General features: G+C 33.1%; 1 protein-coding gene across 1 annotated transcript; it reads left to right on the top strand.

The window, feature by feature from the left end:
- Positions 1-1,197: 1,197 nt before the first annotated feature.
- On the top strand, positions 1,198-10,779 carry LOC141678574 (uncharacterized). Its single transcript, XM_074484918.1, has 5 exons — positions 1,198-1,480; positions 1,882-2,171; positions 2,273-2,362; positions 9,809-10,170; positions 10,295-10,779. Exons 1-5 carry the CDS (start codon positions 1,330-1,332, stop codon positions 10,557-10,559), a joined length of 1,158 nt encoding a protein of 385 aa, XP_074341019.1. The 5' UTR covers positions 1,198-1,329; the 3' UTR covers positions 10,560-10,779.
- Positions 10,780-25,703: the final 14,924 nt, after the last annotated feature.

The following is a 25,703-nucleotide window of genomic DNA, read 5'->3' on the forward strand; positions in this document are numbered from 1 at the left end:
TCCTCCAATACTCAACATGAAAATAAATATAAATTAACATAAATACTATTAGATGCATATAAATAATTTAGCAAAAGAAATATAAGAAAATTTGGAACAAAAAATAATTATAAAAAACTCACCTCAGACTCTTCTTTTCCATCCATAGATAAATAAATTTTTTCCTGTGAAAAAAGACCAACAATCCAAAGAGTTAATGTAATAATTAGAAAATATTGTTTCATGTAAAATTATTATTTATGTGAGTCAAAAAAATAATATTAATATAATATATAAATTAATTGCAAGCTAATACATAAATAATAATCTAGCTTACATATAATTTTATCTAAGTTGTCTAATGCACGCTAATGCACACTAAGATGAATATGTCAATCTGGAATGTATTTTCACTACTCACTTTTACCAATTTTTCAACTATAATTATTTTACTCATTAAAATAATATATATTTTAGATTCATTTATAAGCTGACCAATATATATGTTATATACGTTTTTAGTTATTATGTTATTAATTACTAATTAAATTTATTAATCAAGACTGAATACATTACATAATTTAATTAATTTACAATATACATATATATATAAATTTATTAATTTAATGTTGTATCTTAATTCTACTCGGACAAAAAAAATGGTACCAAAACATATATGTATTTTGAAAAATTATATTTAATGGAGATTGCATAGACTACAAAAAATGCAGAAAACTAAAATTTAATTTTAAAAAAAGAAGATAAAACAAATGGTGTGAAAACACTACACTTATAATAAATTAGTTGAAAAAAGATAAAATAAATAGTGTGAAAACACTGCTCTATCTCACATTACATGCATGTATGTATTAGTATCTATTTAGTATTCATATATATATTTATTTTTAATTAGTCAAAATAAAAATTATATCAGGTTAAATGTATTATGTGTAAAATATAAGTTTAATATATTATTAATTGTACTGCCAGTTAAATGAATTAATGATTAAAATTATACTATTAACAGAAATACAGAAAATGATTAAGTGTCCAAGGTTTTGCATAAAAAATTAGCAAGGTCATTTGAGTAATATTCATGTATTTTATAATCTTGATCTCCATTGGAAAACTATGATATAACCGATATGAACAGGAATGCATCATTAAAAACGGGTTAAACATTTTTAGCGATTTGAGATGCTCTTAGAGGGGGGGAAGTAGGCAGAGAGGGTCAAAGGAAGGGGCGGGGGTAATCTAATTGCGGAGAAAATAAGCCTAAAGGGTGGGGCAGCGACTGTGATATTGAATTTGGGGGGGTTAAGGAAAGGAGCTCAATTGCAATCAGAATCGATGGGGGAGAAAGGCATATTTGAGGGATTACCTCCTCCAAATAGTAATAGTAATAGTAATAGTAATAGTAATAGTAGTGCTGCTGCAAACCCACAACCACCCCCACCTCCACCTGCTCTCAAGAGTGCCCTCAAACGCACCAAACACCAAGGTTTCCCTCCTTCCTCTACTTATTCTTCTTTTTCCAGATTATTCTCTTTACATTAGGGATTGCTTTTTTTCATTTCTCTAGGTTTTTTTTTATTCATTTTTCTACTTATTTGTTATATATATTCAACAAATGACATTATGTAAAACTACTCTTTCACTGGAAATAATAATATTTTTTATGATGGATTTTAAGCAACCAGAATACTGCATTAAATCTTAGTTACTATAGCTTCCTTGCTTTTTTTTTTAAACTCATCCAACTGAACTCAGCAGGCTTGTGCTGCAGTTCTACTTGTGTTATGAGAGCTAGAATTTATAACTTACTAATATAAGGGGATCGTACGAAATTTTGTTGTCTGGTGTATGCTCCAAATAAGCTCAAGTTTTTCTTCTGATTTCCAGCCATTATTCCTGAAAAGCGCTTGAGGTTTAGAACAACAACTGATGCTTCAGAAGTTCAAGTTATAGAGGCCATGCAGAAGATAGCATCACACATTAAGAACCCTTCCAAAGTTGGCAAGGCTTCAAAGCTTGCTATACAGCTAATTAATGCTGGCAGTATCAAGCCTGCAACAACCGATCATTTCTTTGCAATACTAGAATCTGCTATGTCGTCCCAGACTGTGTGTAATGATCCTTTAGTACGGGCTGACTATCATGCGTTGTTTTCAGCAACACAAGATGTAACTGAGGTGATCTTTCAGCATCCTTGTATAAATATATCCATATTTTATTGATCTTGTAAGGTGGGAACATTTTTTGAAGCCTATTTTTTATTGAATTTTGCTATCAGTGCTTTAACAAGAAGCAGAGAAATCAAATAATGGCTTGGACAATCAGAGCTGTTCTGGCAAATGACCTTTTCACGGATGACAGCTTTGTGGTAAAGTTCTTAATTTCTGTGTTTATATTTCTTGTTGTTGGATAACTTTTTTTCCTTATGTGGATTATTGTACTTTGTACGTTCAGTTTCCCCTAAAAATCGGTTGATAGATCAGTTCTTTTTTCTTCCTTGGTTAGAAATCTCTTGGGGTAGTGACTGATTGGTTCAATCACCCAATATTGTTACATTCATATTACTTCTAGTCATTTCGCTATGTCTTATCATGTTCTTAGTACTGGAGCTCTGGTGCATTTACACATTGTATGTTAGTGATGCAGGACAAGAATTTGAAAAGATGGATTTATGAACTAAAAACAATAATTGGATAGAAATTGGGTGGATTAACCGCATGCATTACTCTAGCCAAGTGTATTACAACTGCATAAGAGAAAAACTTATGGATTGCAAGACAAGAAGGGACTCAATTCTAAAAAAATCACCAAATCTACCATGATATGCGGGGTTACCATACTTGGAATGAGGAGGAACGGAAGTGGAGAATTTTTATATATGTTAAATTATTAGTTTATAAGTATTTTGTTTAGAGAGGATTAAAACTATTTGTTTATGTGTTTTATATGCAGGGCTAGTAGTTTATTAACTAGTAGATTATGTGGTAAGACCAATAGTTATCGGGCCGTAGTCGATTAGGTATTCTATTTTTTATTATTTATTATATAATCATGTGATCCCCACAACTATTGAGCTTTAATTATACATTTTTTCTTGGGAATAAGATTAACCAATTATTTTAGGGTTATCGTATAATTCACTACGTATTGTATCATGGTATAAATTCCTTGTAATATAACCAAATGGTGACCAAGTCCCGAGCAATTCGGATTGTTATAATAAACCTACACTATTGAATAAACCCTTATCCCTGACATATAAACCACTTGATGTATACAACCACCGTCAACCTAGGTCAAAGAACTTGTTCATAAAGAACTTCGAAAATTAAATTGCAAGCAATGAAGTCTAACTAGATTTTCCGAAATGATGAATTCAGTGTGATTAACCCCAGCGATGTCTTCGACATCTTTTTCCTTGAACAATCCGAACATTTACCACGAAAGATTTCTCAACAATATTAAAAATTTCTTTAATTTTGTGTTCTACACAACTCATAAAATCTGAAACAGCCACATTATCTTCATTGATTGTGTTTATTCTTATCATCAACATGTTTAATTGATTTAGTGTTTGTAGTAGGTAAGACACTACATTCCTTAATCGTATTTCCTAATATGGTTGTAAGCATGACATAAATACTTTCTTCATCCTTTTATAAGTCTTTCCTCTTCTTCTTTTTTCATTATGTGGTAACTGGGTCTTGGTAGGTTAGTAATTAAACATAGACCTAAAATTTTATACAGCCCACCAAGGTTATTAAGTCTCCAAGTCGAGCCTCGGTGCCCGGGTACCTTGGAATCGACTAGTCGACAAGTCGCCTGACTAGTCGAAAAAAGTCGACAAGTCGTTTATATATATATATAAATATTTAGAATAATACTGATATGTTATATATGTTAACACAAAGTCAGTTTTATAGTTCAAATGAAACATAATTAAAGAGTAAATCAACTAAACAAGCACAATCATGCATCAAAGTCGTCCATCCATCTCTTCCTTGAGTAACACTGCAGAAAAGTGGCAGAATGAATGAATAAGTAAAGATATGCAGCATGGAGATTGCACAATTTAATTGGATAAATTTAAAACTTTCAAACTGATAAAATCAATTTATGAATTAAAAATTAATAAAGAAAGAAAAAATTCAATTTTTTGGGTAAAAAGATAATAAAAATTCAATTTTTTGGGTAAAAAATAATAAAAATTCAATTTTTGAATAAAAGAAAAATTAAAATTTATTTTTTGTGTAAACAAGTAATGAAATAGATAAAAGAAACAGAAAAGAAAATAATTGATTTAAAAAAGTTTTTTTATAAAACAGAATAAAAAACTACACGTGTCCATATATACAAAACATGTATATAGACACGTACACAACAGTCATCTCATAGATGAAGAAAAAAGAAAAAAGAGAAAGAAGAAAGAGATGAAGAAGAAGAAAAGGAAGTACATACCTTTACTCGCCGGCGAGCCGAAATTCATAGCCCGAGATAGCCGCCGGAGATGGATCTGGCAAATTGTAGCCGCCCCAAACCTTTTCTTTCATTCTAAGATATCAATCGGGTAAATTCTGGGTTAATAAAACCTTATTTCTATTATTGGGCCGGGTCGGGTACTGGGTCGGGTCGGGTAAAACCCATGAACGCCAGAATATAAAGTCGCTCGACTTTTTTTCTCCCAGCGACTAGTCGCCGACTAGTCGTCGACTTGATAGCAATGCAACCCACACATTAGATTCTTTTAATTAACAAGTCCAGTTTTTATGAGAGTTTTTATGAGGGTTTTGTCTATCCATACGGATCAGATATTGATACGGATCAGGGGCCCGAATGTCCATACCAGTAACAATGTTTGTATTTTCATCTTTGTCGGGAATGTTTATATTTTCTTGGAATTATTGGAATTATCTGTAGGTACTTATCGTTGAAGTATTGAAAAGTTATAAATAGATGAAAATTATTTCGTTATTTATAAACTCTAAAATACTCTTGCCACATCTTAGTTTGTATTTATTGTAAATTTGAATTCTTTATTTTTAGTATTTTATTTTATTCATAAAGTCTCTTACTTTAGGTTTTTTTATAGCAATTCCTCTTTTTATTTTTAATCGACTGAAATCAATCTTATACAATGAGAATTCGAAACGTATCTGATTCGCTAGTTTTTTAAAAATAATATTAAATCAGAACTAATATTATCTTCTTATATATAAGGGATTCAATATGGTATGGTGCAATTAATTCATAAAGATAAATATGTAATTTTCAGGGGGAAAAATAGAAAAAAGGATTTTAATAAAAAAGAATAATATGCACACCAGTTATATTAAATTTTAAATACAACCAGCTAAAATACATTTAATAACAATATTACAACATTTGTATATGCATATATGTATTTTTAAACAAAAATTAATTAACCAGATCATATGATTAACAATATAAGTATATTTTTACACGGAATTGTTATCATGACTAGTCAGCATGAAGGTATTCGGGCGCCCATGGATTCAGCAGCAGTTTGAAAGGTTGACCCGAGAGTTTCGAAGCTCGACTTTAAAAGTTTAAATAAAACTAAGACTTGCTATGATCCATAAAGTACACCATCGTTTTGAAACACTGGTACAGCATAAAGTACGCGTAAAGTACAGATACTTTAAAATTAAATCCTGACTTGCTATGGTCCATAAACAATTGGTCTCATTATGAATAAAATTTATAACTAGAGGCTAAATAACTACTTATGTATTGGACAAGTAACTCATTAGTCCCTGAACCATAGGTGTTTTATTCTCTAAATCCCTGAACTATTTACTCATTGTTACGATTGCTACAATTCTAGTACCTTTAAAATTTTCTAATTCTCGTCTTTTTTTGAGATCTAACAAATTTAGCTTTAACATAAGTGGGTGCTCATTGTGTAAATACAACATTCTCCTCTAGTGAGTTGCACAAATACTCTTATGTTTGTATTGTGAAATCTTTAAACCTCACGCTGCAACCTGAGCTCATCCTCAGGCACATAAATCTCTTTATAAGTTGTTCTTTATATATGATATCAATATAAAGCGCTTTATATGATTCAAGAAAATGAATCTAAAAAAGTGTCATAAAAGATCAACTACATGCACAACTTCAAATCTAAAAATTTCCACATATTTACCAATATATGACTATAATTTATGTACTTAAAAAAATTTATCATAACTTCTATATCAGATCATATTTGGCTTGCCATGTCATCCTTGCTAGACAACAGTCACTTGGGTAAAAATTAACTTTTGTTTGTTTGTTCAGAATACAGAAGAACGAGAAATAGAAAAATTGAAAACTACAAGGGTAGAAACATTGAGTAGGTTTAATTATTCCTTTATATATATGAATAATTTATTTTGATAAATTGTTTAATATGTAGTAATAGAGCGCCACCTATTCTCACGTGTATCCTTCTTTATATATATATATATAATATAAATATATATATATAGGGAGTTGCTCAAATGAGGACCCCAATTAAATTAAGATATAAGATTGTAACACCCCAGTCCCACATCGAGGAGATTTGAGACTTCTGTTCAGCAAAGTACTACTACTATGTGTACTAACAAATCATGATGGGCCTGTGGTGGGCTTGTTGTAACCCAAGTTGGCTGCACTCGGGACAATATGCTTCGGCTTATTTCGGACTCGGAATCGGGACATGACCCGATTTTCGAAAAGGAATCGGGTCCAGAGTCCTTTCCGAAAATCGGGTCAAGTCCCGATTCTGAGTCCGAAATAAGCCGAAGCATACTGTCCTGAGTGCAGCCAACTTGGGTTACGACAAGCCCACCACAGGCCCCCAAAAGTTCATGATTTGTTGGTACACATAGTAGTAGTACTTTGCTGAACTGAAGTCCTAAATCTCCTCGATGTGGGACTGGGGTGTTACAGAGATCTAATCTCAGCCCTCTATTTTATAGTATTTTTTATATTTTTCTTTTAATCCCTACCACACAATTTTTTCTCCCACCCAACTCATTCTTTATCTCTTCTCTCTCATCAATCCACCCTTACCCCTGCCCTTTCTCTCTCCACCTCCACCTCCACCTCCACCTCCACCTCCCTCCGCCGCTCCACCATCATCCCACCCCCACCCAACTGGTAACCACTGCGACCTCCTCACTCTCTCTCTCTCCCTCTTCACCATTAGACTTGAATTCGAATCTTCCCCACTAACACCGATCTGCACATCATCGATTTAATGTCACCATTACTTCATTTCAGACTGTTAATATAAAAAGTAAACGAAGATTGATTGATTTAGGGGAGTTTTTGTTCATTGACGTTGAGTTTTAGGAGCTTTAATAGGTTGTTTTAGACCGGCCGGTGGTTGAGATATTGGTGATGTGGAGTCGTTGGAAAAATGAGAGATTTATTCTGGTGATGATAATCGGAGGTTGTGGTAGTTAGTGGTGATTAATGATGATGTGATGGTGATTATGTAGGTATATTAGACGGATCTGGTGGGCAATTGGTGGCTCTATGTGGTGATTTTCGGTTGTCAGCGGTGATTTTTCGTTTTCCGGTGGTCGGTTTTTGCTTTCCAGTAGCGACTTTTTGTTTGCTTGCTAGTGGTGATTTTATATTTTACGGTGGTGATTTTCCGGTGGTTGCCGGAGGTGGTGGTGCCGAAAATGGTGGTCGCCGGAGATGATGGTGGTTAATGGGTTGTTGAATTAGATTAAAGATGATGAAATATTAAAATATTTAATGTTAAATCAACAGAGAGAGATAAATATGATGTATTTAAATATGTGGATATGATCTAAGTTACTCGGACTCGGGTTCGGGGTGTCCGACACGACATATAGCCGAGTGTCGGATACGGTAATCTCAAAAATTCAGGATACGGTAAAATTCAGGATACGGGGACACCGTCCAAATTTTGGACACGGGTACAGGGATATGTCAAATTTTAAATAAATTATATTTTTTTAATATGTTAAAAATAAATAAGAAATATGTTTTCAATCATTTTTGTTATTTTTTTTATTATTTTGAGAAACAAATATGTATTATGATTTTTTAATTTAATAAACCAAACTGTTCCCTTGGAAAGTTATATACTCTAATGTTATTACATATTTAAATAAATGTGAGAGGAATTCGAAAGTTATACTTCTGAGTTGATGCCAGCTGGTCTCCACTTATTACATTAAAAATGAATGCAGACTAAATAAAGTCCAGATACATTGGGATATTTTACACAGTTGTCTATACACACAAATACACACATTGTCGTCTTCATCTTTTTTTTTTCCTTTTCATTTTAATAATTCATCTCTTTCAGTTTCCTTCTTCTCTTCTTCTCTTCTTCTCGATCTTTAATCTTTAATGCCATCTCATCTCTCCGCACCTGACTTATATCAGGCGAGTTTCGATTGCTCCGACGACCTTCGACTTTTCCGGTGACGAAGATACGTGTCGGATTTTCAATGGACGAATCCGCCCCGTATCCAGCTTCGTGTCCCGGGACACGACGCGGGTAAGGTGGCCGGAATAGGAGAGTCGGGGTAACTATGGATAGTATTAGATCTGATATCTCATCTCATTGGAGTAAGACCCTACATATATATTTATTGATGATCAAGAACAACATCGAACATAAAAAACAATTTATGTATATGTTGTAAATTGGTTCAAATAGATGCAACACACGGATAAGTAGTGTTTTTATCCATGTATTCAAATGTGCAATTAGGAGTTCATAAGATATGTTGGTTATCTATAATAAGTCTAATTGTTCAGAACAACATTGAACATAAAAAACAATTTATGTATTTGTTGTAAATTGGTTCAAATAGATGCAACACACGGATAAGTAGTGTTTTTATCTATGTATTCAAATGTGCAATTAGGAGTTCATAAGATATGTTGGTTATCTATAATAAGTCTAATTGTTCTAGGCCTTAGTCCATGAGGTTATAATATTAAAGTGTTATTCTATAGAAGTATTGTAATCCCAACTTGGTCAATATACAATGTTTTTTTGTATTATATTGAATTTACTATCTTCTTGAGTTGTGATCAGTGACTTTTCTCCCATTTTGGCATTTGCAAAACTCTCGGGTAGGGGATTTTAAATTAGTTGAGCAAACTCTCGGTGGTTTGGATTTTTCCCTCCTGAAAAAGCCCACAGTAACGGGGTTGATGCTCCCACATCCATAACATGAGTAGTGAAAGCAAGCAGGTGGTTAATCCACGTTCTATATTTATTTTTGTTTTTAGTTACATTCATCTTTACAAATTTGTCCTTCGTATCTGTTTTTGGTAATACATTTTGTAATGTACATACAACTTGATTCAATTTTCTCCATCTATCATATGATATCCTTGTCATATGTTCCGTTAAAAACTTTTTGATTTGTAATGTTTGATTTTTCTCTTTGTAATTTGGTTGAAGTAGATTCTATAAGACACATAATTAAAAATATATACTGTTAGAATTTTAATTAAAATTTGGATTAGTAGAAACTGAAGTGTTTTCTTTGATTTACTTTATTCTTCGCTTTGACATTTTGTTCAATTATTTATGTATATATTTATTTACCATCATTGTATTAGCTTTTGGTGTGATTTAGAATTCATGACTGGCATTTTTTTTAATTACCATAAGCAAATTTGAGACGATCATGTATTGTAAGCTAAACACACTATTTTTGAGTTTATATGGGTTCTAGAAATATGTGTTCAATATAGAGTATTCTGAAAATTAGCTACAGTTTTCTAAGTGTTTCTTCATCTCATTTTTTGGTGGTTATTCAATCAGTTTTCCAAAGCATCTGGGAGAATCAAAGAAGCAATATTACATCTTCCGCTTGCAACTGAAGAAGAGGACATTGAAGAATCTGCTGCTTTGAAAGAGACAGAGATGATAAATGCAGACAATCAGACAGAAGAAGAAACACCTTCAGCTCCTCCCTCTGAAGATAGTAATAAGGAAGGATTTGATCCGTTTGGGCTTGATGCAATAATTCTGAAAAAGAATGAAGAGAAGGCCAAGGGTAAAAAAGATGGAGCAGCCAAATATAGAAAGGAAGAAGACTATGAGAATAAGAGATTTCTCAAATGTCAGAGAGAAGCCTTAGTTCTTTGTTTGGAGATTGCTGCAAAACGGTACAAGCTTCCATGGTGAGTGCCGAAGTCTTGGCTACTATAACTTTTCATACTCCAGATATTACCCATGCCTTTTTTTCGGCCAAATTTTAATGCAATTCATTTATACCAACTTACATGTAAATGTTCCTTTCTTTAGGTGCCAGACGGTGATAGACATTCTAGTAAAGCATGCTTCGGACAACATTTCTAGGTTCACGTCAAAACAAAGAGAAGCTATAAAAAAATTATGGGCTTCTATTAGGGAACAACAAGCTCGCAGGAAGCAAGGAAAATCAGTATCTGGAAAACTTGATGTCAACGCTTTCGAATCCCTTCAGGAAAAATATGCAAATCAGAAGATAAGCATTCGGCGTGCTGTGGGAGGTGGGGGATCGCGTCGCGCTGCGCAGTGGCTTGGTTAGTATCAGGGAGGATAATACGAACCGAAAACAAATGCTGGCCATGAAATATTCTCTTTATGAACACCTTGAGAATGTGTTTGTAATAGGGGAAGGACTTAAATCTGTGGGTTGATTGATATATTTTGAATGATAAGTTGGCTGATTATAATCTGTGCAATATTTTCTTGATTATAGACACATTTGTAAAGATTCTGCAATAGGATGGGAAAACTTTGCTGTACTTCATGCTGATCATAACTTTAAATATAGTCCCAAATTCCACATAAATTTGCCTTAATAGAAATGTCATGATTAATAAATCCTGCTAATTAGCAACTTTACTACAAAGTGAATACCAGCCTATTTCCTGACGGATTCAAAAGCCTATTACCTGACGGATTCAAAAGCCTAATTGGTTTGATAAAACTGTGCACAGAAATGTATGCATCACCTCATGTATAATGGACTGTAAAAATATGAAGGCGAACAAAACAAAATAGTTACTAAAATAATTGCAAGTGTTCTAGTGATCAAATTGGAACTTCTGACCATTCACATGGGCAGTTTCTTCCACAGTCAACACTAATCCAACATCAAATTACGCCAAGCAAAATTCTAATAAACATGAAAAATGTAAAGAAAAGAATATATAATAAAATGGAGTTTACCAACTAAAAAGAAGTTCAACGTTATGGATAAAAAAATAGGATGTACTCAATGTTAGGGTTTCAGAGTTTAACGGGGTGATTCTTTACCGATTTAATAAGGATCATTAGATTTCTAAACAAATTGATCATAATCGTTGGAATTGATCATAATAAACAATAAATAGGCTTTTTAAATTAAATAGAATATCTTACGTTTTTAATTATTTAAACAAAAAAGAAGTAGACATCCTAAACTGAGCCGAAATAAAATCAAACTAAATTCGATAATTTTTTTATTTGTTTGAACTTTAATTTGATTTTTTTTCACTGTTTCAAATTAATAATTATTTATTAAATGAAAAATAAAACATTTGTGCATTATACGCTGAAACTTTAAAAATTTGATAGTCGATCAGTCAATTATGTATTTGGGTTTATATATTATACGGGTTTACTTTTGTATCTATATTATTCATACTATTTTTTTTCAAAATTTAAATAGAAATAATTTGTTCGTTGGTGTAATGGTCTTGAAATAAAAAAACAATATTAGTGGCTAAAAAAATTATATTATTGGTCGAGTTAAAATAAATTTAAAATCAAACTAAATATAATTAATTGAATTTGGTCGGTATAATGGATTTCGAGTTAAAACGAAATAATAATAGTATTGATTTGTCTAAGAAAACTATAATATTATTCATTCAAACTAAAAAATTATAGAACAGATACACGGTAAAACATAATTAAAATCAAAATAAAATTCGACCAGTTAAAATAAAATAATATATGTACTATTTATCTAAGTTAAACAAAAGTACACAATTGATCTGACTCTAAACAAAATTAAAATTATACTAAATATAATTAGTTGGATTTGATCAGTATAATGAATCTTAATATATAATAAAATTAAAATCAAATTAAATGTGATTTTTACACTATTGACATGAGTTAAAACCTATCGTTTAAATTAGGAATAATTAAATTTCATAAACACACATAGAAATAATAATAAAATATCTCTTTCAATTAGTAATATTATTATTAATTTTTTGAATAAATAAATTAAACATCTTAAAATTCCAATTCAAATTATATTTAAAAAATTATATAATATTAGAAAAAATTCATGCATTGCACGAGTTAAAAAATAGTTTTCACACGATTCCTCACTGAATATTAAGGATTAAGTCACAATGTAATTATGGGAGAATGATGAAATATGTCCTTTATATAGACTCTAAATATTAAGGATTAAGTCACAATGTAATTATGGGAGAATGATGAAATATGTCCTTTATATAGATTGTGAGAGTCAAAGTATCCACTTTGATAGGAATTTAGAGTCTTTTAATGCAAGAATCAGATTCATTGTAGGTTTGGGTACCTTATAGACCACTTCTTATAGAAGTAGAGTTTTATTTGGACAAATTATAGAGGTGTTTCATTGCATCCTTATTAGTTTCGAAATGAATAAAATTTTGGGCCTATTTATTGGAACATGCTAGATATAATTAATACATCAGGAACTAATTTCGATCTGATCGAGTTATGAGCCTTTTGGACAATCTGGTCGATAGCCTTTTTGCTCAAGATTTCTGATCGACTTCGATTAGGAACCTAGTCAAATCATGACCTCTTTAATGTAAAGGTCGAAAGGGAATTTCAATTAGAAATTTTTAATAAATCGTTTAAACAAAGTATTTTTTTTATCTGATCAACTATTAGACTTGTCTTTTATGTTTAACTTTCATAGGTTTATAAAGCCCAGTTCAATTGTGCAATTTTTTTTTATTTCATGTTGATATAATTCCTCCGGTTTTGAATTTTATTTCGAGAAAATTCATATTTCTTCTTTACAATACTAGAATGTTCTAGAATATGGGCCATCAATTCTGGGTTGTCACTAGTTACAGCCAGTTCCCATTATAAAAAAGTGAGGAGAGTAAAGTTCATCACTTCACTTCACTCATTTCTCAAATCTCTCTACATTTTCTCTCCAATTTCTCTCTAGTTTAGGCAATTTTTGGCGAGTTTCTCCACCACTCTTTTCAGCATTTTCATTTAGGTTCCATTACAAGACGATTTTCGGCAACACAATTCTCACTTATTTCTGTGTTTTCTCTTCAAGATCTCTTGAATTTTCATCTTCTTTTCTGAATTTTTGGGTTTCTTGCATTCATGTTTTGAACATCTATAGCAGATAGGAAGGCTCAATGGTTGGAGAAGGCGAACTTTATTTCTAAAAGATGTACTCCTATCGAAATCCGTCCTTTCTGTATTTTTTTGCTAGATATGATTAATACTACAGGATGAATACTCTAAACTTTCTAGGTTAGACTCATATGACCATGATAACACCTTTCAAGAGTAGACAATTGTTACAAATTTTAATCATTTAAACAAACTCCCTCCTTACTTACGAATAACTGATGCGGAACCTCCCGACCACACGTGTCAATGGAATTGCAAAATTCTATTCGTGTATAGAGGCGCCTTCATAGCTGGCCATAGGTTCCTTTTTCATGAATTTATTTCCCGCCTTTTGGTGAGTGTCTAAATTCATCCATTTTATAATTTTTTATGTGTTAGGGGTTCATGTAGTCATTTTTAGGAAAATTTCTCAATTTTACAACAGTTTTCTGAACTAACCAGGTTTGGTTTTAATTCGCCAAAGGCTAAGAAACCTCCATATTTTTCTATCAATTTTCCAACCCAGAAAATAATCAAAGATGGGCGGGATGAGTTTGTGAGACTTGCCTGAGAAGGGGGTGACCAGGAACCTTCTTCAGATCATATTCCTGTAAGTTGTTAATAGTAGCCCTAATAGAATCTATTTTTATATATATTTTAGATTCTAATATTTTATTGCAGGAAGAAAGTAATTCCAAATTGGAAAGGATTGGAGTTAAACTATAAGAAAATTCAGATTTACTGGGCTACACGTAATGTGGTTAATCTTTACATGTGGTCATGAGATTAATTGTATAAATGTGTAATTTATTTTAATCTTTCTTTGTGGTCATAAGGTTATACGAATAGAAGAACTTATTTTTATGTGATCACGACAGGTTTCTTATAGGTATCTTTCAGGACATATAAGACGAATTTTAGAACCGTGTCATTGGTTTGGGATGAAGTTACATGTTTTCCAACATGCCTATATAATTATCTACAAACAATATTTTCCTTTTTTATTAGTTAATTTAATTGTTATATAAATAAAACCAAATCCATTCTTGATAACATTAGCAAAATTGAAGAAAAGTAGGCATTTGATCCTCGACGTAGAATGATACCCTACTTATTCTAAATTATAAACGACACAAAAGGGTTTAAGTTAAGTCACACCAAGCCCTCACACCATTACCCTTTCCCATGGGGAGGAGGGTGCTTAAGAATCCCTAACAGCGGACAAGGGACAACCCAATGTTGGTCTTTGTTGGAGGAATTTTCTCTGAAGAAATCCAACCTTTCTAAAGTTTCTGACAATGGTACTCTTCATTTTTTTCTTCTTTTCATATCTTGATTTCTTATGTGCCAATCGTGTTTCTATATTTTATTTTCAACTACAACCTTGATCAAAGAGATAAATAAACCTAAAGAGGGGAAAATAGCAGATAAAAAAGGTCTAAGTATGCGCTGGATCTCAGGGGGAAGCAAGAAGTTTCAATTTTTTTGAAGCCGCATATATGCCCAAGAGAGGGAAAATCCCATGTGGCAGTTGTATGTGCTGTTTATAGGCCCATTTGGGGGCTTCAGGATGCAAGACTCGGTGGTTGGATCCACTAAACATGCTAAGTATTAGTCTTACAATTTCATAACTCCTGTGATGACATGAATATTTTGTTTAGTAGTGACTTGTAGCGGATCTAGCTCATGGGCTCCCAGGCTATGGCTACGATAACTTTCTTTATTGTTCTCATGTACTATTTCATTTACTTGTTTAGTTTTACTTATTTTAATATCACGCTTCTTTTGTCAGAGAAATACCCACTTCCTGGAGGCCATGCACCATGATAAGTCTTGGAAGTTGCAGTCCGTTAACAATGCCAATGACCTAAAAAGGCTCAAAGGAAAGTACATATTAGATGAAAGCTCCGAACGAGGAAGGGGAGCTAGCTATGATGATGAACAATAAGGACGATAATTGACACCTATTCGGAGTCTAATGCGTTCAAAATCATCATGGATAAGCATGACGCCCTCCTTTACCTTAAGAACTCTGAAGAGGGTTAGGATGTGCCGCTGCAAGCCATTTTTCCCAAGCCTACACTATATACATCGCCATGGTATTGATTTCACTTAAAATTTAGATATATAAATACTATAGACAGAAGCTAGCATAAAATCCTATTATTTATGTACACTTACAAACATAAATAGCGTACTATTTTTGTATACAAGCATACATGCACACTCTACATTCACAAACGAAACATCCTACTTTTTATATCATTCATTCAGTTAAAAACAAAATAAGGTAAAATTTGTACATATTTCCAATAATATAAATATTGTGGAAAAAATGATAAAAAAATGTTAGAAGAAATTGATGATACCAGTATATAAATTATCAGAGATTATTATCAGCATTTGATGTCAGACTTTAGCATAAGGTGACGTCGTCAACATTTGCTGATTAGTAAATGACATCAGTATTGGTCACTACAACTAAAGATCAGGAGATATCGAAGATGGAAAGTGTTTGCAGTATTCAAGTAGGTGAAGGACTTTACTTCTAGTAACAATCAAATTAAGGATATGATTTATGATTCCTTATTATAATATAATAGGTTTTCTTATTTGATTGTATAGCTATGCAGTATATAAGCAAGATTTGGTTAACACTTTATGTGTCGCGGGTTGATATATCTTTTGTGTAACCTAGCAGCTCTCAAGGATATCTGTTCATCCTTTGAGAGATTATTTTGTAACCGGTTTTTATCAATCAGTAGAAAATTGTTTATCTTGTTGAGTGCTTAATTTGATTTATCTGCATAAACTGTATTCACTCCCCCTCTACAGTTGTACCAATGACCTAACAATTGGTATCATAGCTTGCTGTTGATATATAATGTTAGGAGCAATTGATAATATCAAGAAGAAACTATCAGAAGTTCACATCAGAACTTATATCAACGGATGATGATGATATCAAGGGATGATGATACCGACAGATGATGATGTCAACGGATGATTTAATCAGTATTTGTCACATCAGTTGATCTTCGATAAGGAGAAGGAAACTGTAACACCCCCAAATCCGGGGTTGGGGATTCGGGTTGTCACGAGTTCTATTTCCCTTATCAATACTTAATCTTAACAGTCAACCAACTACTGAGTACTGTGACCCCATAATATACACACACACACACCACAACTTATAGTCTCAGAGATGAATACCAAAAATAACACAAGTCATTTTATTCCACAATTATAAACTGTTACACCTTAAAAGGGTTTCTGAATAATTTACATTTTCCTTGCCATTATTACAATTCATATTATACATAAGTCTGGTTCATCAATAGTTGAAAACCTAGCCTATTGGTAGCTCCTACCTCAGCTACGGCGGCATCAACGCTTCCAGAAAACTGCGGAACGTTTTCTAACCGCTTGTGAATTGGAAGCTTGGTCTTGTTCATCTTTTCTATCTGTTGTTGTGTGATGAAAGAAGAAAGCAAGGGTGAGCAACAAGCCCACCAAAATAATATGTATAATGATTAACAATATATGAGCATTCTCATAGTACTCAATAAAGTCTTGGTCAAAAGAAATGAACCAAGCTGATATCTTAACGCGACCAAGTCGCAAAATATTGAGTATATATATATACATATATATATATATATATACTTTTCACAATATTTGAAATACTCTGACATGTATAACATCCACAGAGTTCCAGTTTATAACTGTATAAAAATATCGTTGCAAGGCGATCTCATATATCTAACCTTGTCTCAACGTTTTTCTGAAAATCTTTGACATGCACAAGGTAATCATTTACTAGATATAAGTTTAAAAGATGAAGTTACAAGATACTCCAATATACTTATATCTTTTCCGAATACTACTTGAACTACCACCGTTCAAGTTATAATTAGTTTCAAAAGTTCATCACATAGATGAGACTACAAGGCATAACTTGTATAGAATCAATCTTTGAAATATCATTCAAAAGAAACGAAGTTACGAGATACTTCATTTAATGGAAACATCATTTTGAAAACTCGACCCTGCCAACACTCAACAATCGCCCAGCCGTAGCCTTTCTATCGAAGTGCTCGGGGTAGTGTTGCAGAAATATCTAACTGGATGATGAACTCATTACGGGAGTTTACCGCGCCAGGAAGACCACTTACGATGATCAGTCGTATTAATGCAACCCCACCATTTTCTACATGTAGAGGAGAACCTGTCGGATTTACTTGTCAACCGAACACTGGACTCCTAAGGAATGGACCGTCTTAGCGGAACTTCCAGGCCATTTGGGCCAATATAATAAGGCTGGGCCGGCGCCACTCGACCACTTACGCCACTCCTAGTTCAGATGAAATCCATGACTCTGAAACGTAAAGCTCGTCCCCCCTTTCTCCAAGTAGAAACTTGTTGATACGGCTCCACCAAGAAGTCGTATCTAGTTGGAAAGGAAAACTCACCGATATTTCCCAGGCGATGCCTGTTAATGGATTAACTTGTTCCAAGAATTTTACTTCCCGAGTGTTGGGTAAGTAATCAAAAACTCTTTTATCAAAATAGCAACCTTGTTGCGAATATAAAACACACCACAGAGCCGGATCCCTCAGGTTTTGAGCGAGTATTTAAATCCCCTTCGAAAGGAGGATCTTAAATATAAAAATGAGTTTTGGGATCCACCCTAACTTTTAAAATCATTTTGAAGACTCGAAAATATTTTAAAGAATGTTTAGAGTAACGCTGATTTAATAAAATAAATCAGTCCCGATATGTTAGAAAGTATCTGAATATTATTATTTAAATAATATTCCCATAAGGATGATCCTTATAAAAATAATCGAGGTAGGAGTTTTAAAACTCATACTTGAAATGAATACAATAACCAAAGATATACTTATACGAAAGTATGATCTTTATTTGAATAATCAAAAATAAGTTTGATTATCGAAATATTATTCTTTAATAAAATAAAGAATATTATTTAGTAAATAAGCGGAGTCATAAGTACTCGAATGAATATTTAAAAATAATATTCATTAAATAAAATAAACGGAGTCATTTGTCCTCGAATGAATATTCAAAATAATATTCATTAATATGAATAAACGGAGTCATTTGTCCTCGAATGAATATTCAAAATAATATTCATTAATATGAATAAACGGAGTCATAAGCCCTTGAATGAATATTCAAAATAATATTCATTAATAAAAATAAAGTTATCGAATAAACCTTATTCGATTCATCGTTTTGAAAACTATATCTATCTATATATATAAATATATATATATATATATATATATATATGTATATATTATACTCGGGAACATCGACTCCCGGTTTTAGAAAATGTTCACCTTTGGGTCCCCTATACCAAGGGTATACGCAACTACTGCTTATCTCTAGCATAGATATTATGCAACTTATAAGCAATTGAATCAACAATATATATCAAGATTACGAAATAGACATGCATATATACCATATCACATGCTCCAATATATCGCAAGATTTGCTAATTAACCAACATGCATCTATCACAAGATAATGCATATACATATATACATCACAACAACAGTATAACGGGTAGAAAACTTGCCTGAGTGCTCCGGGGTAGACTTAAGATTAGAGTGGGTCCGGTAACCTATGAACAACAACATAGGTCGGAATTAAACCCCGGTCGCTTAAGAAACTAGACTTTAACCAATTAGACCCCTAACGTTCGCTTTCGCGCTTAACAATTCTCTTAAGTCGTTCGAGTACCCTCGGCTCCACCATTTTTAATTAATTAACCATTAAGAGTTTTAAGGCGATTCTTTCGCGAGTACCTTACCAACTTCCTAATCCACTTAACATAATTGTTTCATATCTCAATTAGTCATTTAAGGTCCTTAACCAAGGTTTCAAAGTAAGGCGGGGGGAAATGGTTCGTTCGCGAAACACCGTTACTTAAAACGGTCGTTTCTCCTAAACCGTACATAGGATTCAAGCGTACCACATATCAAAACGAAGCTCGTAACATGAAATATCTAATCATGGCAATGGTCAAAACCTAACATTGAGTTCTTGGGTCCTGATGTTATGAACAAAAACAGTCTAGGATAATCGGACATTACGACAACTATGTTTACGCGATTACCAAATTTGTACAACTCCAAATCAATCCACAATCAACCCACAATCAACATTACAACCCAAAATCCCTCCAAACCTCACCACATCATTCCATTACTTCATGTTTTAACCAACTCATTCAATCACAACAAAAGCTACTAACCATATTAAGGTTCATTAACTAATAACCAAGATTCAACCATCAAAATCTCTACAAACTCAACCAAACTTTAAACAAACAAGCATCATGCTTCACATATACTATATCAATCATAACCATTACTAAATACTCAAAACTAAAGCTAGGGTTTGGAGTGTATATCTTCTTGAAGCTTCTTAACACAGCACAAGAGCTTTGAATGCCTAAAGAACCTTGATCCTTGCTTGTATAACCTTAAACTTTCATAAAAATTCAAGAAAACTAAAGTTATTTTTTGAAAGTTAATATTCACCATCTTCTTCCTTGAATTATTGGAAGAGATTGTGAAGGAATTTGAAGCTTAAACTTATAGGATATCCATATCTATGTACAAGGAACCTTAGATAATTACCTCACTAATTAACAAAGCTTGGAACTAGGATTTGAGTTTTTTTCTTCCTTTGAAATGGACAAAGCCGAGAGCTCTTCTTGAAAATGGAAGTGTTTTGTGTTTTTTGATGTTTATGATTTGTTTTGGCTTGGTTGATGTTGTTTTGTTTGATAATTAACCTTTTAACCATGGTAAATTTTGCGTGGCTTAGAATCAACCAACAACACACTTCTCTTTTGGTCATGCTTATGTCATCTTCCCATGTCATCCTCCCACACTTGTCCTCTTCTTGTTGGTGTGATGACATCATCATCATTAACCTCTTTGATTAACTCCTAATTACTTGGCTAATGACCGCTGATCTGTTATACGTTTCGATTAACTTTCGTTCTCGTTTATCGTTTGAGGGATCATACCCGGGATCTTATTACTTGGGTTCCTTTAACCTTTCTCAATACATTATATTCCTTTTATGATCCTCTCTTATAATCCTTGAATTTAAATCCTTTTTATCCCGTTACCTTATACTCAATTCTTTCGGTATCTGGTGGATTTTCAGGAAAAATCAAAGTGTTCGGATTTGGATTTGGATTCTGACGATCTTTACATACACTTATATACCACATAGAGTACTAATAATATCCCAGAAGATCAATAAAAGAACCCCTACATAGTGTGGCATGAAAAGTTTTCTTATTCAGCATAATCAGCAAAACACTATTCATAAGGGTTTCAAAAACTCCAAAAATTGGGGTTATTACAGAAACAGGAACTCAAGGCGGTGAAGGACTTTATCTCAGAAACATTGTATTAGGTTTCCTTGTTGTTAATAGAATATGATTCCTTATACATTGTGTAGCTGTGCTCTATATAAAGCACATATTAGGTTCATACTATAAGCATTGCGAACATTGTTATATCTTTCGAATAACCTAACAGCTCTCAAAGATAATTGTTCATCCTTTCGAGAGAGTACGCCTGTAATCAGTTTTTATCTGTTAATATAAAAATTATTGATTCTGTTGAAGCTTTGTCGAATTGATTGTATTAACTGTATTCACCCCCTCTACAGTTGATTAAGGTCCTAACAATTGGTATCAGAGCTTGCTGTTAAAATACAAACAGTTTAAAACTGAATATCAATCTACAATGAGAAAAAAAGAAGAAGAACCACAAAATCCAAAACCATCAACCCCAACCACATAACAGATAAGCAACAACATGAGTATGTATGAAGCAATCAAGGTGCCAATCCTGAAAATACATGAATATCCGATCTGGAAAGTCAGGATGGCCATGTGTTTGGAAGCCATAGATTCTGAATATCTAAACATGATTTATGATGGCCCTCATAAACCAATGAAGGTAGCTATTTCTGTTGCAGGATAACCAGAGAAGATGATAGACAAAGACATGAGGGATTATACTCCTGAAGATCTCTCATCTATTATGATGGATGGTAAGGTCAGACACATCCTGCACAGCAGTCTTGATAGTGTTATGTCCAATAGAGTCATTGGATGTAAGAAATCAAACGAGATATGGGATGCTTTAGAAGTAAAGTGTCAAGGTACAACTGCTATCAAGAAGAACACGAGGACAGTACTTACTCAAGAATATGAGCACTTTGACTCAAGAGACAATGAGTCATTAACTGAGATCTATGACAGATTTCAGAAGTTGCTGAATGACTTATTCCTTATCACTAAAGAATATAATCTGGAGGACTCAAACTTGAAGTTCCTACTTGCTCTTCCTGAAAAGTGGGACTTTAAAGTCACATCAATATGGGATAACTATCAACTTGATAACACACCTCTAGATGAGATCTATGGAGTTCTGAAAAGTCATGAACTAGAGATGGAGAAAAGAAGCAAGAGGAAATGATCTAAATCTAGACCAGTTGCACTCAAGGTTGAAGAGAAGCCAAAGGAGAAATTTAGGAGGAAAAGATACTCAAAAGGGAAAGCCATGATTGCAAAGTAAGATACTGAATCATCAAATTATGATGATGACTCAAATACTGATAATGAATCAGATACTAACAGTGATCATAACAACAATGAAGACATGGATCAAAATGGTTGTCATACTGGTTAAAAGTTTCAAGAAGATGGTCTACAAGAACTTCAATAAAGGGAGAAGATTTTCCAAAAAAGGTCCCAGTTCCTCAAACTCTGATAAGAGGAACAACAGAAGAAATAATGATTGGAAGGAATCAAGATCTGGAAAATCTGACAAGACAAAAGAGAGATGTTACAACTATGATGAAATTGGACACTTTACAACTGACTGCAGAAAACCCAGAGCTGAGAAGAAACAAGCTTTAATCTCAAAGAAAAGAAACTGGGAGGATTCATTAGATTCAAATGATGGGATCAATTATGCTCTCATGACAAATGCTGATGCCGAGGTTGATAATACTGAATTAAAGGTACCTCAGACTATTCTTGCTTTTGATACTGATGATATCTATGAATTAAGATTATTTCTTAAGACTCTTCATGTTATTTATAGGGATCAAACCTTAGAGAAAAATAAAAGCAAGAGTGAAAACTCTGAGTTAAAGAAAAGGAATGATCACCTAGAAATTGAGTTGCTTTCCATGCTAGAAATTCAAGAAGAAAAAGATAATGATGTTTATATTAAAGAAAAATTGTTAGAAAAATATGCTTATCTAGAGAAGGAGTTAGCTAAAGAAAGAGAAGTTATTAACTCAGGAAAGACAACTTAGGAAATTTTAGAGAACGGCTGTTGTGGATCAAGATTAGGATATTCTGGTAGATCTAATTCTGATATGAAAAGTGGAAAATAAACTGAGAAAATAGAACCAATAAAAACTGATAGCAAGGTCAAAATGAACAGGGTTTAAATAAAGACCATTAAGTTTAATCCCAGTGCTAATACTGTCAAGTCAATCCATGAGGAAGGTACAATCTCATCATCTAGATCAAACTTAATTACTAATAAGAGTGAACAAGTTCACATAAAATCAGTAAATATTGGTTCAATGACTCAGAAACAGCTTAAGCAAAATCTGAAGGACTTACACATGAAAGACAAGAGGAAAAGGCCTAGGAAAAATAGGAATGACAAGGTAGGTGTTAACAAGAATGGAAATTATGTAACTCCTCCTAATGCACCTAGAAAGGCCTGTTCAAACTGTGGTAGCACTAATCATCTTGCTAATTCTTGCAGGAAGAATTAAGAGATAAATGCTTTTCCTTCCAAATCAGAGTTTAGGAATAAAACAGTTAGATATAAACCACAGAGTCCTTGTTTTCATATGGTAGTGTTTGACACTTTATTTATACATGTAAAATTGTTGGTGAGACTGTGTAGTTGTATGAACAGTTACGTGATAACTCAACATGAGAACAAGACTAGAACATGACATGTTAATATTACTACGACTACACAAGAAATCAGGAAGAAGTGAAGACAAGGAAAATACAAAGAATCAAAAGACTAGAAAAAAGCTTGATTTCTGTTTACAAGTCACTGAAAGAAGCTCATTAATATGTTCATGCCTCGGTGAAGAATAAAGGTTAAAGACTTTCAGGGTTTCAGAAATGTTAAAGATTCAGTATATAAGTGCTACTAGAAGATTTCAGTGTATTGGCATTGATTGAAGATAGACAGTGTTTGAAATATAGGAATCTGAAGAATTAAAGACATGGTATAGACAGAGATTAAAGAAGAAAGCTGCAGTCTTGAAGTTTTACTCACTGATAGGATTTCATTTATATGTTCAAACGTCAGTGAGGAATAGTGAATGAAGTATTCAAGATTGTAGTAGCAATGAAGACGTTGTCTAAAGTACCAGAAAGGATTCTAGTTGTAATAACCTCAAAATTTTGAACTTTTTGTAACCCTTATGAATAGTGTTTTTGCTGATTTGCTGAATAAGAAAACTGTTCATGCCACACTATATAGGGCTTCTTTTATGGATATTCTGAGATTTTATTAGTACTCTATATGGTATATAAGTGTATGTAAAGATCGTCAGAATCCAATTCCGAACACTTTGATTTTTCCCGGAAATCCACTAGATACGGAAAGAATTGAGTATAAGCTAACAGGATAAAAAGGATTTAAATTAAAGGATTATAAGAGAGGATCATAAAAGGAATATAATGTATTGAGAAAGGTTAAGGAAACCCAAGTAATAAGATCCCGGGTATGATCCCTCAAACGAGAAACGAGAGCGAAAGTTAAGCGAACCGTATAACAGATCAGCGGTCATTAGGCAAACAATTAGGGAGTTAATCAAGGAGGTTAAGGATGATGAGGTCATCCAACCAATAAGAAGAGGGCAAGTAAGGGATGATGACATCATAAGCATGACATAAGCATGACATAAGGGGAAGGAGATGTGGTTGATTTAAAACCACACAAAGTTCAAGGTTAGAAAGGTAATTAACCAAAAACAAAACAAAAACAACCAAGCTAAGCTAAGCAAATAAAAAACACAAAATCATTTCATTTCTCCCATATTGCTCTCGGCTTTTTCCCATTTCAAAGAGAAGAATTTTCAAAATTCAAGTTCCAAGCTTCCTAAATTGGTAAGATAATTCTCTAGTACTCCTTATGCATAGTTATGGCTATCCTATGAGTTTAAGCCTCCAAATCATTCACAATCTTCTCCAAGAAATCAATGAAGAAGATAATGAATAGTGATTTCAAGATTTTTAACTTGATTTTTCTTGTTTTTCCTTTAAGATCCAAGCATCCCTAAGACATCCCAAGGCTTCTTAAGGCTTCCTAGCTACTCACATCACTTCAAGGAAGGTATATCATCTCCAAACCCTAGCTTTACTTTGTATATTAGGATGATTTTGGTTATGGTAATAGAGTAGCTTAATGCTTGTTGGTTTAGAGTTTGGGTTGGAATGGTGGTGAATTGAATGTTGAAATCTTATGGTTTGGTTAAAGGACTTAAGTATAGTTTAAATTCAAGTTTAAGAATAAGTATAGTTGTTAATATTGAGTTGATTGGGGCTGTTATGATGTAGTGTGGATGGATGTTGGTTGTATGAATGAATTGGGATTGATTGGCGATTGAATTGGAATGGTATAAAATTGGGAAATCGCGTAAACATAGCCGTCATAATGTCCGATTTACTTTAGACTGCTTTTGTTCATAACATTAGGACCCGATAACTCCCTGCTAGGTTTTGACCATTGCCATATTTAGATAGTTCATGTTACGAGCTTCGTTTTGATATGTGGTTCATTTGATTCCGATGTACGATTTAGGAGAAACGACCATTTTAAGTAACGACGTTTCGCGAACAAATCATTACCCCTCGCCTTACTTTGAAACCTTGGTTAAAGACCTTAAAGGACTAATTGGGGTATGAAACATTTATGTAGAGTTTGTTAGGCAGTTGGTAAGACACTCGCGAAAGAATCGCCTTAAAACTCGTAATGGTTAAATTATTAAAAATGGTGGAGCCGAGGGTACTCGAGTGACTTAAGAAAATCAGTAAGCGCAAAACGAGCGTTAAAGTCTAATTTGGTTAAAGTATAGATTTACAAGTGACTTCCAACTCACATGTTGTTTATAGGTTACCAGACTCGTCCCGAGCCATTTGTAATCCCCAGTCGCTCAGGCAAGTTTTCTACCTGTATAACTGTTGTTGTGATGTATATGTGTATATGCATGA

The sequence above is a fragment of the Apium graveolens genome, chromosome 8, assembly GCF_009905375.1.
Source record: "Apium graveolens cultivar Ventura chromosome 8, ASM990537v1, whole genome shotgun sequence".
Classification (NCBI taxonomy): domain Eukaryota; kingdom Viridiplantae; phylum Streptophyta; class Magnoliopsida; order Apiales; family Apiaceae; genus Apium; species Apium graveolens.